This window comes from Choloepus didactylus, chromosome X (assembly GCF_015220235.1).
Source record: "Choloepus didactylus isolate mChoDid1 chromosome X, mChoDid1.pri, whole genome shotgun sequence".
Classification (NCBI taxonomy): domain Eukaryota; kingdom Metazoa; phylum Chordata; class Mammalia; order Pilosa; family Megalonychidae; genus Choloepus; species Choloepus didactylus.
Window position 1 is genome coordinate 111736411 of NC_051334.1, and position 19894 is coordinate 111756304.

Consider the following 19894-nt stretch of genomic DNA (forward strand, 5'->3'; position numbering starts at 1 on the left):
CTTGCTGAAGTTATTTTATAAGTTAGGTGACTTAGCTAGCTAAGTAAGTAATAGAACCAGGATTCAAATCTAGGTCTGCATTCAAATCCCATCACCATTATGCCACACTGCCAAACACTCACCTGAACTGATCTCCAAAGTAAAATTATCTCTGGCTTGTGTGAACAAGAGCACAGAAAACAGCAATTAGAATGCCATGAATTGTCTTATTTTCCACTTCTTTAGTGAGAAGGTTAGCTTCAAAAAGGGGTACAGATTAGGATACACCCAGAAGGTTAGCAAGTTAGGATGTTAGGATATGCCCAAACTTTGGCAAAGCTTGGCACACATATGAAAGACTTTTCAAAGCAAAACCACAGCTTCATACTTTTTCTGACCTACACAGAAGAGATTACTCAAACTTGACATCCAAGTGCATCTGAAATTACTGTCATACTCAGAAACCCAGCAGGGTGTGCTAGAACTACACAGATTACATTCAAGACGCTACCAACACATACCAGCAGAGGCCACTGCAGACAATTCTACCTCAGATCTAAACTGTGTGAGTTAACGCAGACTACCTTTCCATGTAAAGGGAGGCAATGATCCAGTTTCTTATCAAGCTTCCAGGAATCCATCTGGACCTCTGCCTCTCCAAGGAAAATGTTTCTTCCAAAACGACCATGATGCCAAACTGAGAACTGCAAGGTCCTCTGTGCCAGGAGAGATTCTGGGATCTCATACTGTGAAAGTAGAAGTCCAAGATGATTAGTTAGTGGTAATTCCTCAGAAAAGAATGATTAGTCCAAAACCTCAACAACTACATCCAAAGTCCAGAGTCATGAATATCAAACTACTTTTGTCCCTAATCACTTTGAATTTCCTCACTCAAAGCTTCAACTTACCCATTTCACAAAAACCTACCACATTCCATGGGAGGACCTGGAAAATTAATCAGTTTTTCCTTGAATGAGTGAGAGAACACTGGAACGTCCAAAAAGAACTGCCAAGGAGACTCTCTATTGCAAATGACTTTTTAAAATGCTTTATTACCACGTGAAACTCCAACTCCAGAACAATCCAAGAAAACCCAGATCACCTTTGTTCTCTTCTCCTCTGAGAAGTCAGGATGTGAACAAATGCCCTTAGTGTGTCCCCAGACACAGACATGACCCATTGAAACCTATGTCAACCAGCCATGTTGCAGAGGAATAGCTACAGCCTAGGAAATGAGACGGACCAAGTTCTCTTCCTCCCCTCAGGTTCCTAAATACTTACCCTGAGGATTTCATCATACAGTGGATTGATGGTGTCCCGCTTGATGCCAGTTTTTCTTTTTCCTTGGCGGGACTTGTCAGGCAGAAGATAAGTCTTCACATACCTGGAAACCAGAGAAAGTTTTGACTAATTCTCTGTCTTTTCTCAAAATTGTTCTTTACTTCCTTGCTCTCCATATATATATATATACCATAAGAAAATGAAAGTGTCACTTCAAGCCCTTTTAGACATACTGTTCTTGTTTTCCCCAATTCTGGTCCCTTTGCCTCATCTCCCCTAACGACTCTCAATCACACCTCCCTGTACCCCCAGGAAGTGAAAACTTCAAGAGTGCCCAGACAGATGCCAGGGTCTTATTTCTCAGCACAAAGCATCAATCAGGTTCCAGAAGCACTCACGGGTTAGAGCGCTTCTTAGCTTCATCAGCATAGGCCAGCTCATGGCACTCCTTCACATGGATAACCAGAGTCTGTGTTTGTTGCTCATACTTCAGGGAAAAGCCAATCTTGCCAGTCACAAAGATGTTCCCGAAATCACCAGCTTCACTATAGATGCTCATCATGCTGCCAATTGTACTCTGAAGATAAAATATCCATAAACATTTGCAGGAGGCATATTCCCCCCCTCCCAAAGTGCTCACGTTGTCCCTCGTGATAAAGCCACTGCCACTAAACAAAAGTTTCAGAAGCCCCTACAACAATCCAGTACTACCAACAGCCCTTTACCCAGAGTTTGAGAGACAGCTGGTGCTAAGTAGCATACTCACAATTATTGGTTAATAAGCCAGCTCATGGCTCACCTAGGCTCTTAGCTTCTCTTCTTTCCATCTTTTTACACATATTATTGTTAATTTTTACATGCCCCAGAAGGTGGGCAAGGAGTAGAGGTAAGGTACAACTACATACATTTTTGGTATGTTATATATGCTAAAAAGTTGGCTAGAAGACATTAGTTACTAATTAAAATGAGTGGCTTTAATTGACTGTGGATTTCTTTTATATACCTTCTCCCTATCAAGATCTATAGAAAAAAGTGATTGGGCCAGAATTGGGGGAAAAAAACAACACCAGAAATGAAAAGGCATCTTCCTCTCTGACAATACCCAGCTCTGCAAGCCCTATATTCTTTTTCTGTGTGTGAATTTGACAAAAGTCAAATTACCCTGTTTCCTGTTTCCCCTATATATCAACTTCCTACTTATGACAGAATTAGACCCTAATTCTTAAATGTTCCTTGTGTTTCATGATTCTGATTGGTACTGTTGACTCTTAATCATACCCTGATGCCAATTAACTCTACCAGAGGCCTTCGTATGACAAGCAATGTCCTTTAATGAGAGGATTTAGAGTGGGCTATAGTGAAGAAATATGATCTTTCTTACTTCATGGCCTGGGTACCTCTTAAGGGGAGAAGCTATGGGCTACTTTTCACAAAGCTATGATGAAGAATGTCTCTTGCCCAATTACCTAAGGTAAGAATTTCCAGGGCAGGGGTGCTCAGGAAGTCACCTAGATAAGCACTAAGCAACTACAGTCTAAATTGAGGATAGGAACAGAAAAATGCGTCCCACTTCCCTAGAAAGAGTGGCTAGGATGATTTCTCTAGATCTTGACTCTTCACTCGGGAGGTCCTTCCTTCCTTCCTGGCACCTCAATATATCTGTAACTACAGAACTAACAGAATACCATGGAGGAGCCACTTCGCAGGCTGCTTCTGGCTAGCTTCTGACGATGCAACTTCACCAGGTGGTCAATGTCTTCTTCTTCTTCTTCCTCTTCCTGGAACAAAATATACAGACTCAGAGTTAACAAAAATGAGAAGAGCTTCAAAGACTAATATCCTTCCTTTAGTGGGAACTATAATTGTTGCAAAGCTCTGAGTTGTCATGTGTCAGGACTCCAAATTATATTCCAACCATCTTTCTCAAATCTCAAAAGAATAAGAAAACAATATTTAACGTTTTTCCTAGGAACTATAATTCTATTGTTTGACTGCCCCAATCCAGCTATCCCTTTACATTTTAATCAAAATAACTTCTTGTGTAACACTACGTCCAGAAATATAATAGAAGATAAAAGAGACAGAGAAGATGTTCCTTTAAGCAAATCAGGAAACAGATTTACTTTAGAAATTTGGGGGAATCAAGATTCTTCTAGCCTTTTCCTAAAGAATTAAACAAGTTGATTGAGAACATCAGGTACTCAAGCAAACTCTAGATAAATAAAATGTCATATTGTGATGGTTAATTTCATGTATCAACTTGGCTAGGTTATATTGTTCAGTTCTTTGGTCAGGTACTGGCCTATTTGTTACTGTAAGGGTATTTCTTAGATGGCATTTGTACCTATAATCAATTGATGGCATCTATAATCAACAAAGGAGATTGCTCTCAGCAATATAGATAGTTTCCTCATCCAGTCAGTTAGAGGTCTTAAAAGTCAGAACTGGGGGCTTCAGAGATCAGAAAAATTTATGCCTCAACTTCAGTATTGTCTCTTGCTGGAATTTCCAGCCAGCTTCTCCTGAGGAATCTGGACTAAGGTTTTCAGCATTACCTTTATCAGAGTTGCCAACTTGCAGCCTGCCCTACAGAGTTTGGATTTGCCAGCCTCACGGTTGCATGAGCCAATTCCTTATAATAAATCTCTTAAGGTTCACGGAAATATATACACATACACGCACACACACACACACATCTCCTATTGGTTCTGTTTCTCTGGAGAACACTGACTCATACACATATAGCAACCAAATAGAATACAAGGGCACTCACCATATCCATACTCAGGCCTGGGACAGATTTGCTCCTATCTCCCAAAGAGCCACTTCCATGCCCCACATCTTCGGGATGAAGATCTATCACCGATTTAGTGTGTTCTAAGTGGAAAATCAAAAACCCAGATCAAAAGAGTCCTGCTCTTCTCCCATACCAAGAGCCCCCCATCAAGAGTATGCAGAACTTCAATCCCAAAAGACCATGAATGGAAACCAGCTACCTGAAGGCCTCAAGATTTTTCTGGTGTTCTTCTTAAATATCATTTCACCCTCATCGACAGATACCACATTTTGACCCACAGGCTGCGTTTCCTAGGAAGGAATTGGGCAGGGATGTTGGGGTAGATGGGGGCAGAGGGTGAGTAAGGAAAGGCAGTCTTAAGGATAATAATGCTCAGGTTTTCACTAAACTACGGATCAAATGTAAAGGAAAGATTAAATGCCTTGGAAGTAGAACAAAACCTATTTTCTCACATGTTTCACCCAAAACCTTAGAAAATTCTCCCAAGTGATTGTGAACTGAAATTTGTTTGGTTGAAATCCCAAATTAAATTCTAGAGGGAAGGAAGGTAGGGAAAGAAGAGGAGGGAAAGAAGGAAAAGAAAAGAAAAGAGCAAACAACAACAAGAAAAACACGCACACAAATTTAAGCTCACCTTTCCAACTTGAGATTTGGGGGCAGACATTTTCTTCCATTCTGGAAAGAGGCCAGATTTATCCAGAGAGTCTCTCCTAGAGGCAGATACAGAAGTTACAAATAAATCACCTGCTTCCCTTCTTTTGCAACAAAAGCTTTAGGGAAGGAGAGCCACTGGCTCAATGACATTTGGTCATTGTTTACCAAAGTAAACTTCATATCTGATTTACTTGACACTAAGACTCACACTCCCATTCCTAAGGGACGGCAACATCAATTGCTGCTGGGCTAGGAAGAATGCCTGTGGAAGTTAACATGCTCCAGGCAGCTGTGCTTAGAACCAAATCAAAGTGCTACTGAAAGACTTTTGGCGAGGTTGGAGAAAATACTTCTTTCAACTTCCTGAGGACAGAAATCAGGAATACTGAAGACATAGGAGCCCTGCATCTGGTTGCTAGAGAACAAAATGGGAATTCTGAGGTTGAACAGAGGTTTGGGGAATAAGGGAGAATCTCACCTGGAGGTGCTATCTGAGTCAGCTGTGTAGCTATCCAGGCTCTCACTCTCAGCCTCCAGTGCACTCTTTCCACTTTTCAGCTTTGGCACTTCGAATGGCACACTAGGATAAAAACCAAGAGCCAAACACTTGAAGAGGGCTTGCCTACATCTAGTCGGGCCTCCTTCCAACCCATTCACAATTGTAGCCTGACTGATTTTTCTAAAATAATATCCAAGTGTGCTTTTAAAACTCTTCATTGGTTCCCTACTGCTTTTGGGATTGAGTTCAAACTCCTACACATGGCAAAAACATCCTTATGCTTTAGTGCCTTCTCACCTCTCCAACCTCTTCTTTCACTCCTCAGCCCTACTCACACTTTATATTCCAGAAAGATGAAGTTCTTCTGGTTCTCTGAATATCCCCAAAGCATTCCCTCTTCCCTCTTTTCTCTGCCTTGGATGTTTTCCTCACAACCATCACTTTTCTTCACCTGGCTGAATCTACTCCTTCAAGTGACATATTCCTTGTATGTCAATTCCTCTAGATTTCTCTGACCATGCCCCAACCTCAAGTCTGGATTAGTAACATACCTACGTGCTCCCAAAGCACCCTGATTTCTTGGTAGTGGTTGTCATATATGTAATTATTTGTTTAATCTCCTTCTCTTCCATTAGACTAAGTTCCATGAGATCAGGGACCACATATCTTGTTTACTGCTGTGCTCATAGTGTTTTGCAAAGAAACTAGCACAGAGTAGACATGTAAATATTTGCTAACTGAATTCTTGAATTAATACTCTCAGCGGGGCTTAAGGAATATAAAAAAATAAACAGTATGTTTTGAGGACAGTGTTCAAAAGACCAGAATTCTTTTTCAGCTTAATCGCCTTATTGAAAGTTGACCCTGGGCATCTAAAACGGCTGTACTCATCTCTAAAAGGAAGGACACTCTTCCTGGGCCCCTTTCCTCAAGGAATTAGTGAGATCAATAAGAAAAGGGGGGAAAAGGTCATTGTTCCTCAAGTAACCTCACTTGGTTTCCAGTATCCCACACTGTCATGGTTTTCTCCTCTGACCTCACTGGATGCTCTTTTCCAGTCTCCTTTGCTGGTCCCTCCTCATCTCTCAGACCTCTAATCTTGGTTTGTGTCCAGGCTTATTGCTTTGACCACTTCTCTTCTCTATCTAGATATCTAGATTTATCCCTAAATGATCTAATCTAGTTCGTGGCTCTATAAACTAATTACTCCTAAATTTATCTCTCCCTCAAATGCCAGAGTGATAATTCCAATGGCCTATTAGACATCTCCACTTAGATGTCTAATAGACATCTTATACATAGAAAGTCCTAAATTGAACCCCTAATCTTCCACCAAACCAGCTCTTCCCTTCATTTTTTCCATCTCATTAAATGGCAACTCCGTCCTTTCAATTCTCAGGTCAAAAATCCCAAGAGGCATCCCTGACTCCTCACTCTCACAATCCAAATCCAATCTGTCAGCAAATCCTCTTGGCTCTATCTTCAATGTATATCTGCAATCTACCAGTTCTCACACCCTCCACTGTCATTAGTCTGGTACAAGCCACTATCATCTATCTCCTGGATTACTGCAGTAGCCTCAGAACTCATCTCCCTGCTTCTTCCCTTGCTTCCATATAATTTATCCTCAACACAGCAGCCAAAATAAACTCTTAAAATATAAACCAGACATGGAATTACCATACAACCCCCCAATTCCACTTCTAAGTATATACCCAGGAGAACTGAAAACAGATGGTTAAACAAAACTTTTTCATGATTGTTCATAGCAGCATTATTCATAGTAGCCAAAAAGTGAAAACAACCCAAATATTCATCAACTGATGAATGGATAAACAAAATGTGGTGTATCCATACAATGGAATATTATTCATCTATAAAAAGGAATGAAGTTCTGATACATACTACAACATGGATGATCCTCAAAAATATTATACTAAGTAAAAGCCAGATACAAAAGGTCAAATATTCTATGATTCCATTTATATGAAATATCCAGAATAGGCAAATCCATAGAGACAGAAAGTACATTGGTGGTTGCCAGAGACTGGTGGGGAGGGGCAATAGGGAGAAACTACTTAATGGATATGGGGTTTTTTTTAGGGATGATAAAAATGCTTTGCAATTAGATAGTGGTGATGGTTGCGCAATACTATGAATATACTAAAAGATACTGAATTGCATACTTTAAAATGGTTAAAATGATGATCATGACCATGTCATTGCTCTGTGCAGAGCCCTCTTTCTCATTCAGAGTAAAAGGCAGAGACCTTAAAAGTGACAATAAAGTTCTACATGATCTGCTTCTCACCCCATCTGTGCTGGTTTGAATGTATTATGTCCCCCAAAATGCCATTATCTTTGATGTAATCTTGTGTGAGCAGACCTATCAGTGTTAATTAGATTGTAATTCTTTGAGTATTTCCGTGGAGATGTGCCCCACTCAACTGTGGGTGATGACTCTGATTGGATAATTTCCATGGAGGTGTTGGCCCGCCCATTGGGCAGGTCTGAATTAAATTACTGGAGCCATATAAATGAGCTGACAAACAGAAGGAACTCAGTGCAGCTGAGAGTGACATTTCGAAGAGGAGCTACAGCCAAGAGGGACACTTTGAAGAAAGCACAGAAGCTACAGATGAGAGACAGTTTGGAGACGGCCATTGAGAGCAGACTCTTGCTCTGGAGAAGCTAAGAGAGGACAAATACCCCAAGTGCAACTAAGAGTGACATTTTTGAGAAACTGCAGCCTAGAGAGGAACGTCCTGGGAGAAAGCCATTTTGAAACCACAACTTTGGAGCAGACGCCAGCCACATGCCTTCTCAGCTAACAGAGGTTTTCCGGACACCATTGGCCATCTTCCAGTGAAGGTACCCGATTGCTGATGTGTTACCTTGGACACTTTATGGCCTTAAGACTGTAACTGTGTAACCAAATAAACCCCCTTTTATAAAAGCCAATCCATCTCTGGTGTTTTGCATTCCAGCAGCATTAGCAAACCAGAACACCATTTGTGTCCTCATCTTCTACCACTCTTCCTTTATTCCTGATTCCTTAAACATGCCAAACACAATCTCACCTTAGGTTCTTTATTCCTGCTATTCCCTCTGTTTGGAATGTTCTTTCCCCAGAAAGTCTCAGGGTTTGCTCCTTAATTTACTTCATGTCTTTGCTCAAATGTCCCCTTATAATTAAGACTTTCCCTGGCTATCCTAAATAAAACAGCATATGTATACACAGACTTTCCTGGCACTCCCCTTAGTCTACCTAATTTTCTCCATAGCACTTGCTAACATTTGATATACTATACACACACACACATACTATATACTATATACTTGATTATTTATTGCCTGTATTCCCTGTCCCCCAAATCTAAGCTCCACAAGTAAAGCACTTTGTTGTATTCACTGATGTATCCCCAGTGCTTAAAACAGTCCCTGGCACAAAGTAGACATTCACAGATATTTGTTGAATGAACAAAGTATCTAAAATCTATAATATCTTTGTCAGTAAAGAATGAACTTGGTGTTTGAGGTAGTTCTATGAAAAGACAGCAGGGATTGAAATCCTAGAACATGCAGGAAGTAAAAGAGTAGTCATTCCTTGAGAGATATATTGGCTTCATAGCACAAGCCATAGTCAGCAGGGGATTTGATTCTATTTTTACTTTAGAATAATTCTTTTTCTCCCTTTGCTCCAAAGAAAAAAGAACCCAAAGTGGAACCATTCCTCTGTAGAGGTAGTTTAACAACAATAGCCCATGGAGAGTGTTTTTGCTTGTTTTTTTTGATTGTTGTGTTTTCCCTGAAGATTACTATGTACTGATTCAGAGCTAATACAAACAACCCCAGGGCAAAAACGCAATTATTTGACATCTGTGCAGCAAAAAAACAGACTAAAAGATGGACATCCTGGGCTCTATCTGTTAGATCATACAGAAGTATGATCTCAGGTAAATCACTTATCCTGCTTTCTTCTCTGTAAAAATAAGGGAGTTGAATTAGATTATCTTTGAGGCCCCATAATTTTATGGAAAAGATCATTTATGGCCACTTAATCTGTTTCCATATTTAGGAAAAATAATAGTCTTCTGGGTCCAATGAGACAAGAGGTCATAGACAGCCAGAAGCAGTAGGTTTCAGAAATTACATTCTGACCGATGATGTCAGATGTGTTAATCAGGTTCAGCAAATGAAAGCCATACTTATCCTTATCTACATAGGAAAAAGGGGTCCTCATCACCTGGAACAGATGAGTCACCCACCAAAAGCTGTGTGGATAAAATCATAGTACATCCATACAATGAAACACCATACAGATATCAAAAAGAATGAAGTAGACCCGTGGTGCTGACATGGAAAGATGTCCATGTTATATTTTTCTACAGTATTTTTTCTTTTGCAGCTTAATTGAGTTACAGCTGACACAAATAAACTTCACATTTAAGTGTACAATTTTATGAGTTTTGACATATGTATACACTTGTGAAACCATCACCACAATTAAGAAAATGAACACATTTATCACTCCCAAAAGTTTCCTCTTTTGCCTTTGTAATCAATCACTCCCTCTCTGTCCCTGTACTCAGGAAAGTGCTCATGTGCTTTCTGTCCCTATAAATTGATATGCATTTACAAGAATTTTATATAAATGGAATTAAAGAGTACAGTATGTACTCTTTTTGGTTTGACTTTTTTCACTCAGTATGATTATTTTCAGATTCATCTGTGTTACTGCATGTATCTGTAGTCCATCGCTTTCTATTGTTGAGTAGTATCCCATTGTATAAATAAACCACAGTTTATCTATGCACCTGTTGATGGACATTGGGTTATTTCCAGTTTTTGGCTATTACAAATAAAACTGCTAAGAACATTTACATACAAGTCTTTGTATGGATATATGCTTTTGCTTCTCTTGGGTAAATGCCTAGAAGTGGAATGGCTGGATCATATAGTAGGTGCACATTTAACTTTATAAAAAACTGCCAAATTGTTTTCCAAAGAGGCTGCAACATTTTACATTCCCACCAGTGGTGTATAAGGGTTCCAATTGCTATCCATCCTTGCCAACAATCAGTATGGTCAGTCTTTGACATTTTTGCCATTCTAGTTGGTACACGGTGGTATGATATTGTGGCTTTAATTTGCATTTCCCTAATGACTAACGAAGTTGAGCATCTCATGTGCTTATTTGCCATCTGTATATTGTCTTTAGTGAAATGTCTGTTCAAACTTCTTGACCATTTTTTATTGGATTGCCTGTATTTTTAAATTTAAAAGTTCTTTTCTTCTTTTTTTCACTCTTATATAGTATGATACTATTTTTAAAAATAAAATTTTAAGACTCCAACCCATATTTGTACATTTAGACAGTCAAGTAGTCCATACACCAAAACTATTTATAACTATTAACCATCTGGGGCAGAGGGAGGGAGGTTACTGGGAACTTATTTTATATATTTCTATATTGTTTTTCTACAAGCATATAAAAGATGATAAAACATTTCCCTTTGATTGGAGGGGGGGAGTTAGAAAAAAATGCAAAAAAGCCAAAACTTTGTATGACGTGAATTATGTCAAAAAAAAAAAAAAAAACACCACACCATTAGGAAAAAAAATAACTGCTCAATGGTTTTCATAATATTTTTTCTTAAGCTTAGAGGGATGACTAATGTCTTTCATGGTAAAGAAATGTTTGTCTGAAGATTAACAATTCTTCCATTTTATTTCAAGGTTTTACTCTGGTGATTTCAAGAAAATTAAACAAAATGCTTTTAATTTAATATAGCATAATCCAATATGATAAAGTGTTTTCGGTCTCTCCATCTACCCGCCTCTCTATCTGAATATAGGCAGAGAAGATATCTGAAATAATTTTCACGTAACATGAATACTGAGGTAGTAGTAATTTGAGTGGTTTGTTGTTTTTTCTTCGTTGTTTCCTGTATTGGTTAAATATTTGAATCATTATTAAAATAAAATTTTAATAATTAATAAAATAAATAATAAAATCCAATACATTTTAATAAAAATAACGTTTAGTAAAGAGTATATGTTATTTTTATTCTTCTTCAAATTGTTCTTATAAAGGAGACAGTAAATGTGCCAAAATGTTAACATTGATTGCCTGTGGATAGTAGGATTAGGAGTGATTTTTTTCCTCCTCCTTTACTTTTTTTCTGTGCTTTCCAAATTTTCCAATTATGAACATATATTATTTTATAAACAGAAGAAAGTAAAAAATTAATAAAAGAAATTAAGGGATGTGAAGCATGTCTTTAAATGACTACTTAGTTCTTACCCGGGCTCCTTACGTTGTTCCTGAAGGATCTTTCTTCCTGGCCAGATATCTCCAATCTGTGACTGATGAAGGAGGGACTGTCCCACTGTCTCTCTTTTATTCACTTCAAGACAAACATAAAGCATGGCGGGGTGGGGGTACTGATAAGGGGATAAAAAGGGAACAAACCCCATACAGTCTCCCCTGAAACACCCCTTGCTTGCAAAATGGATAGCAATACAATCTCTTATACTCCCCACCAACCAGCTAAGCCTATAGAGTTAAAGATACCATCAGTAAGAACACACTAAATTCCACAACAGAGGATCTATCACTGAGTTTAAACACCTCAAGGAACTATCTCCAGACATGTCCAATACCTGCAGGTTTGCGTCGCAGGGACATCCTGATTATCTCACTGCCTGTGTGGTAAGCAAAGCGATTCACCTTCTGGTCATAAAACCAGTCTCCAGTTGCCTTCTTCAGCTCTCTGGGAAGGAATAAAAGAAATGACAGATGGATAAGAATGACTCTTGTCACTCAATCAAAAAAGACTGAGGGGAGAAATTCTCACCACAGCTGGAGCCTTATTTCCTCTCTCTGCTCACCCACAGGTGACACTCACATTTCCTTGGCGCACACCTTGCACCTCCAGGTACCATTGCTTTCCTGGATGCAGCAGTCCAGACACACCAGGTGATTACAGCCATGACAAGTGTTGGCTTTAGGCGTCAAACGACCCAGGCTCTCCTGGCACCGGGCACAAGTCCGATCACTGTAGTGTTGGCTGCCTCTCTTGGCCCCTTTCCTTTTTATTTCCAGCAATTCATTCTTCAGTCGCCTGCCAAAATCCAAGAAAGAAGCACAAGGGGATTCAGGATCTGCATAGGCTGGATGGAAAGAGGTTGAGGGGTAAAGATAGTAAGACCATTTGGTTCTGTGAAGGCAACAAACTCAGAGTCCAACCTGACCCAATGAGGAGGAGTTGTAAATGTTGTTGTATACACAAGTTCTTCTGAAAGCCAGAAGAGAGGTATGAGGAAAAGTCCAGATATCACTGATCTAGGACCTAGGAACCCATGTTTTCTCTGGGAGTCTTACCTAATCCTTTTCTCATCTGCTTTCCGGAGCTCCTCATCTCGCTTTAGAACACTGATGATCAGATCCCTTTCCACCTCAGACAGAAAAGAGAGATCAAGTATCTCCGACATGACTTATTCTACCTTTTCTTCTCCTCTTCTTTCTTCAAAGATACCAGACAAGGAGAGCTCCCAAAGTTGCCTGAAATAAGATAAGACCTAATTTCACGCAGATAATTTACTCCAGAAAAGGACCACAGCCCTATAACCTTTCAGTAGGCTACTTTCTTTTTAAGGATGGCTAAAGAGACTAGGTAGAAATATCTAGCCAATTAATCATTCCTACTCTCACCCAAATCCCGCCCTGACAATAAAGAGGCTTTGGTTTTTCAAGAAGAAAAAGTTTTTCATAACTCTGGGAAAGGGTTGATCATTCAGCATAACCATCGTTGTCTGGAGAGAACACAGAACAGCTGAGTCAAATAATTCCCACTCCACCAAGGGAGTCTTCAATCATCTAATTTTTAATACTTTAAATGTTCTGAAGCCGAAGCCTATTAACCCAAATAATCAAGCAGCGGTCTCTGTGGTGGAAAAAACCATATGGGGATGCTTTGCCAGTTTAAGCCCATTTCTCCCTTCCTGACCAGCTTCCATGCTCTCAGGATTCAGTCAGCTTTTTGCCACACTTCAAAACTTCCACCACCTACTTTCTCGCAGAGTTCTTTTTGCCAACACTATCTCAAGAATATTTTCACCCATTTCACAAACGTGTTGAGCACCCACTCTGACAGCCATTGTGCAAAGTGTTGGGGAAACAGAGATAAGTTAGCCACAGTTTCTGCCCTTAAGAAGTTCACAGAGTAGCAGGGGAGAAAGATACATACAAATACAGTACAATGTACTAAATGCAATCAGAGGGATTATAAATTAAGTGCTATGGGAACTTAGAAAAGGAAGTAACTAATTCTATCTTGCATAGAGGAGGAAGAGAGAGAGCTGTATACATGGAAGGTTTTACAGAAGAGAGGGTATTTAAATTTTGCCTAATAGAACAGAGTGTGTATTTGTTGGTGGGAGATAATGGCAGGAAAGATATGTTGAAGCCAGATTATATAACTCTCTAAATCTCTTTCTTTAAAATAGAGAATTTTGAAAGTTATTCTATAGACAATAGAAACACATCAAACATCTTTGGTGTTGCTTTGTTTTTAATATTGGAATCACATAGCCAAAATCATCTTACAAATATCACTCCAGCTATAGTATGGATGGTCAAACTGAAGGGTAATTTGGTGGTAGCTAACAAATTTTAAAACATGCGTACTCTTTAAATGAGCAATACCACATCTAAGAATCTATCTAATAGAAATAGTCACACAAATATACATGCAATGGTGTATTTACAAGAATGTTTGCTGCAACATTATTTGTAAGACAGAAAAAAAGAAATGTTCTTCAACAGAGGAATCATTAAACAAAGCAATACTTCCATATAATGGAATACTATGTAGCCAATAAAAATGTGGTACATCTATACATATTTACAGGACAATATGTCCCTGATTAATTGTTGAGTGAAAAAAAGTAGAATAGCAGGAAAATAGTGAATGATTCCTTTGGTAAATATCTATCTATACATTTGTATATGCAAAGAAAAAGGTCTAGAATAACACAAATCATTACCATTGGTTTCTCCTGGGGACAGAGAACTTTCAATTTTTACTTTATATAGCTTTGAATTTTTTATACATGTCTTACTTTTACATTTAAAAAAAGAAGAAATTTAAAGAAGGAAGGGAGATGACTGCAATAGTCCAGGCAAAATAAGACAACCTACAATTACTAATTGTGCCTCTAACCAATTGGGCAGTTCATTTTATTTCTCATCTAGAAAATGGGTATAAGATGACCTACCTCACAAGGTTGTCAAGAAAATTAAATGATGTCAGTTAAAGTGCCAATCATAATGTTTGGAACATAGTAAAAGTACGAATACTTGCCGAATCTGCTAAAATGATAAAAGCAGGGCAGCAAGAAGAAAGAATAGAGGATAGGTTTGAGAAGCAGAATTGACAGAATGGAGTGACTAAGTGGAGAGGATGAAAGTGAAGAGGATGAAGGATGTGAAGTCAAAGATGCTTAGGTCACATGTCTAAGCTAAACAACTGATTGGCTAGTGGTAGCCCTATAAGAGAAGACTCAAGTTCGGGAGTAAAGCAAGAAGTTTTGTTTTAGCCATAGGAGATTGTACTGCATACAGGAGATTCAGGTAATTCCACCCAGGAAGTAGTTGGAGGCACGGGGCTGGAGCTCAGGAAAGAAACTGTACCTTAAAATATACATAAAGAGCCCAGGGCAGACATACAGAATGAGAAAATAAATGAGGATGGTATTTATCTTCTTGGTTCTCCCCTAAAACTAGACAACAAGCCCTTTTCACTTTACATTGTTTGACTGTTTTGCTAACTACCTACAGGACAAAAAAAAAAAGCATACAAAACACAGTGAAGATATTCAGGTTCCTGAAACCTCAACATTTTCTTAACTTGGCTATTTCCTGGTTGATAATGAACTATAAGAATCTAACCCTCTTTCATAGGCCCATTCTTACTCATGAGGAAGTTTTCCTAGTTCTTATGCCCAAGCAGAATATATATTCTCCTTGAGAAGAAGGGCTTTTTCAATATTCTTCTATGTATCTGGTCAAGTACACATCACAATATTTGGCATATAGTGGCACATATATTGCCATTACTGTTGATCATCATCACTGCCATCATCACCCCAACAATTCCATTTATAGTAAATTCTATATGTCAGGCAACAACTACTCTCTATATATTAACTTATTTAATCCTCACAACAACCCCTAGAGTGAGGTACTATTATTATCCCCATTTTATAAATAATGACTCAGGAAAGGTTAAGTTAACTTACCCAAGAATACTGAGCAAGTAAATGAGGTTGCTAGGATTCAATCTGATTCTAGAGCTGGGCTCTACTAGCTCCATCCAGGCAGGGTCATGGCCAAAGTAATTATATAATATTGAGCAGAACAATCAAAATCATCATGAAAATGAATATCCATTTGTGATTATGGCTGAAGCATTGACCAAAAATTCAGTGGCTTCTGGATAAAAAAGGTACCACCAGTTGCCTGGGAGCTAAAAACCAAGAATGGCACAAGTCCACCAGAAATGAGAACAAAACTGGATTTATAAGAAAACTGGTGCCTGTGGAGACATAGCAAAGTTCTGTGATGAGAGAGACACACTAGCACAACAATGAGACCAATTAATATCAAAATCCAGGGAAACAGGAGTATCAAAAGCCGGGAAAGTAGTACCATAAGAAAATGGAACAGCTGATACTATACATCTTCTCTTTATTTTTCTTTCCTGGATCTGATCAACCAGAACTGCTCCCCTCTGAAATCTGAAATCGAAAGAATCCCTGCTTTCTGATCACAGCTCACTCCTACAATACCCTGTTCTTCAATGTCATCAAGATCACAATCTCATGAGCCCTCCATTTTCTCTTGGTCCACTTGCCTCCTGCTGATCTCTTTTCCTTCCCCACCCATCCTGGACTCCAGATGGCTCAGTAATTGAACCACTTGCCCTAGTTCCTTTATCCTTGTACCTTCATCCCTCTGCCACAGCTGCCCATCAAAATCTCAAACTCAAACTGTATAACACAGTGAACCTGGTTGTGAACGATGACTGTGGTTAATAGTACAAATATTAAGAATGTTCTTTCATGAATTTTAACAAAGATACCTCACTATTACAAGATATTAATAGGGTGATATATGGGAAAAATACACCTAATGTAAATTATAGACTATAGTTAGCAGTAATATTTTAATATTCTGTCACCAATTGTAACAAAGGTATCACACCAATGCAAAGTGTCACAATAGGGGAATAGATGGTAATGTTATATTTTTTATATGACTTTTATGTAAACCTACAATATCTCTTACTTTAAAAAATAAGAATAAATAAAAAAACACTATGCTAAGTGAAAGGAACCAAATGCAAAGTATTACATATTGTATGATTCCGTTTATATTAAATGTAAATATAAACAAATCTATAGCAACAATTAGATTAGTGGTAATGTTGGGTTGGGGAAAGACAGATGGATTGAGAGGTGACTGCTAAGGGTAAGGCGTTCTTTTTGGAGTAATGAAAATGTTCTAAGAGTGATTGTGGTGATGAATGCATGACTGTGATTTTACTACGAGCCACTGGTTGTAACTTTTGGATGGATTTTATGCTATGTGAATATATCTCACTAAAACTTCTTTTTAAAAAAAGCATTTAAAAAACAAAAATAAAATCTCAGACTTGTATCATTGCTACAGCCTGTCCATTCTGCTCCTATATCCAGGTACTACATAATTCCAGGTCTCCAATTATCACCCATAAATCCTTTTTTTTTTTATTTTGAAATAAATTCAAAGTTATAGGAAAAGTTGCAAAAACAATACTAACCCCATACACAGAATTCCATCATACCCTGACCCCCTTCCCCCAATAGCTCAATCCACCAACTTTAACATGCTGTCACATCGCTATTTCTTTCCCTCCCTCCCTATCATCCATCATCTAATGCTCTGTCTTCTGAACATATGAGAGCTAGCTGCACACATCCTTGAACATACACTATAATTCACATATACACTTCCCCTGAACAAGAACATTCTTTTATGCAATCCCATCAAGCACAGCTAAGAAGTACAAGAGATTCAACAATGATACAAAGCTTACAATCTATTATTTCCTTTTCCTTATGTCTCAACTGTGTCCCTTTGAGCCACCTGTCCTGTATCCTCCAATCCCATCCAAGTTCATCCTTGGCATTCAATTGTCATCTATTTAGACTGTCTTTTTTTTTTCAGTTGTGGAAACATATATACAGCCTAAATCTTCCCATTCCACCCCCTTCCTAGCCTTCCATTAGTAGCATAATCACATTTAGAATGTTGTAATGCTCTTTCCCACCATCCATTACTAGAAATTTCCCTTCACCTCAAACAGCAACCCTACACTCATTTCTTAACTTCCCATTGCCCTTTCCCCCATTTCTCTTAATCCAAACTCTACTTTTCATCTCTATGGTCATATTCCCTGATAATTTCTTTGTGTTTACTGTGGGGCTTAAAATTAACCTCTTAAACCCATATCAATCTTGTTTTTCTTTGATACCACCTTCACTTCAATAGGACACATAAACTATGTTCCTATACTCCTCCATTCCCCCACCTTTATATAGTTGTCTAAAATTACATATTTTACATTGAGTTCAAAACCACTGATTTGTCATTAGAGTTTGTGTATTTTATGTCATGTAGGAAGTAAACAGTGGAGTTACAGTTCAAAAATTATTGACTTCTATTTGTATTCCATTGTGGTTGGAGGATGTGCTTTGAGTATATTCAATTTTTTTTTTTTAATTTCTTGAGGCTTGTTTTATGTCCCAGCTTATGGTCCCTTTGGGAGAAAGATCCGTGATCACTGGAGAAAAATGAGTGTCCTGGTGATTTGGGATGTAAGGTACTATATATGTCTGTTAAAATTCTCTATATCTCTTTCTTCTTTCTTTGTTTCTCTGTTGGTAAGGCTCCTTTAGTATCTGAAGTAGGGCAGGTCTTTTACTGGCAAAGTCTCTCAGCATTTGTTTGTCTGTGAAAAATTTAAGCTCTCCCTCAAATTTGAAGCAGAGTTTTGCTGGATAAAGTATTCTTGGTTGGAAATTTTTCTCTCTCAGAATTTTAAATATGTCATGCCACCTCCTTCTGCCTCCATGGTGGCTGCTGAGTAGTCACAACTTAGTCTTATGTTGTTTCCTTTGTATGTGGTGAATTGCTTTTCTCTTGCTGCTTTCAGAACTTGCTCATTCTCTTCAGTATTTGACAGTCTGATCAGAATATGTCTCGGGGTGGGTTTATTTGGATTTATTCTATTTGGAGTTCGCTGGGCATTTATGCTTTGTGTATTTATATTGTGTAGAAGGTTGGGGAAATTTTCCCCAAAAGTTTCTTTGAATACTCTTTCTAGACCTTTACCCTTCTCTTCCCCTTCTGGGACACCAATGAGTCTTAACTTTGGACGTTTTATTTTATCTATCATATCCCTGAGATCCATTTTGATTTTTTTTATTTTTTTCTCCATTCTTTCTTTTGTTCTTTCATTTTCTGTTCTGTGGACTTCTAGGACACTGAGACGTTGTTCAGCTTCCTCTAGTCTTGTATTGTGAATATCCAGAGTCTTTTTAATGTGGCCAATAGTTTCTTTTCTTTCCATAAGATCTTCTATTTTTTTTATTTACTCTTGCAATGTCTTCTTTTTTTTTTTTTATCTTCATTTTATTGAGATATATTCACATACCACGCAGTCATACAAAACAAATCGTACTTTCGATTGTTTACAGTACCATTACATAGTGGTACATTCATCACCCAAATCAATCCTTGGCACCTTCATTAGCACACACACGAAAATAACAAGAATAATAATTAGAGTGAAAAAGAGCAATTGAAGTAAAAAAGAACACTGGGTACCTTTGTCTGTTTGTTTCCTTCCCCTGTTTTTCTACTCATCCATTCATAAACTAGACAAAGTGGAGTGTGGTCCTTATGGCTTTCCCAATCCCATTGTCACCCCTCATAAGCTACATTTTTATACAACTGTCTTCGAGATTCATGGGTTCTGGGTTGTAGTTTGATAGTTTCAGGTATCCACCACCAGCTACCCCAATTCTTTAGAACCTAAAAAGGGTTGTCTAAAGTGTGCATAAGAGTGCCCACCAGAGTGACCTCTCGGCTCCTTTTGGAATCTCTCTGCCACTGAAGCTTATTTCATTTCCTTTCACATCCCCCTTTTGGTCAAGAAGATGTTCTCCGTCCCACGATGCCAAGTCTACATTCCTCCCCGGGAGTCGTATTCCACGTTGCCAGGGAGATTCACTCCCCTGGGTGTCTGATCCCACATAGGGGGGAGGGCAGTGATTTCACCTTTCAAGTTGGCTTAGCTAGAGAGACAGGGCCACATCTGAGCAACAAAGAGGCATTCGGGAGGAGGCTCTTAGGCACAACCATAGGGAGGCCTAGCCTCTCCTTTGCAGCAACCGTCTTCCCAAGGGTAAAACCTGTGGTAGAGGGCTCAACCCATCAAACCACCAGTCCCCTATGTCTGTGGTCATGTTAGCAACCATGGAGGTGGGGTAGGCGAATACCCCTGCATTCTCCACAGGCTCCTCAAGGGGGCACTACATCTTTTTTTTTTCCTTGTTTTTCTTTTTTCTTTTTT

The 19894-nt window shown here is 38.7% G+C and overlaps 1 protein-coding gene across 6 annotated transcripts in view; it reads right to left on the reverse strand.

Annotated features, from left to right (window-relative positions):
- The window catches only part of SYTL4 (synaptotagmin like 4), an 87081-nt gene that overhangs the window by 13612 nt on the left and 53575 nt on the right, over positions 1–19894 (reverse strand). For all 6 annotated transcript variants that reach the window (XM_037821967.1, XM_037821965.1, XM_037821968.1 and 3 more), the window contains 12 exons: positions 12598–12777; positions 12122–12337; positions 11877–11986; positions 11518–11620; positions 5190–5291; positions 4692–4767; positions 4257–4347; positions 4034–4137; positions 2946–3038; positions 1659–1837; positions 1261–1363; positions 564–725 (listed from right to left, as the gene is read on the reverse strand). In XM_037821967.1, coding sequence (XP_037677895.1) covers positions 564–725; positions 1261–1363; positions 1659–1837; positions 2946–3038; positions 4034–4137; positions 4257–4347; positions 4692–4767; positions 5190–5291; positions 11518–11620; positions 11877–11986; positions 12122–12337; positions 12598–12707 — 1449 coding nt within the window. In that variant the 5' untranslated portion in view covers positions 12708–12777. The remainder of the gene's footprint in view (positions 1–563; positions 726–1260; positions 1364–1658; positions 1838–2945; positions 3039–4033; positions 4138–4256; positions 4348–4691; positions 4768–5189; positions 5292–11517; positions 11621–11876; positions 11987–12121; positions 12338–12597; positions 12778–19894) is intronic.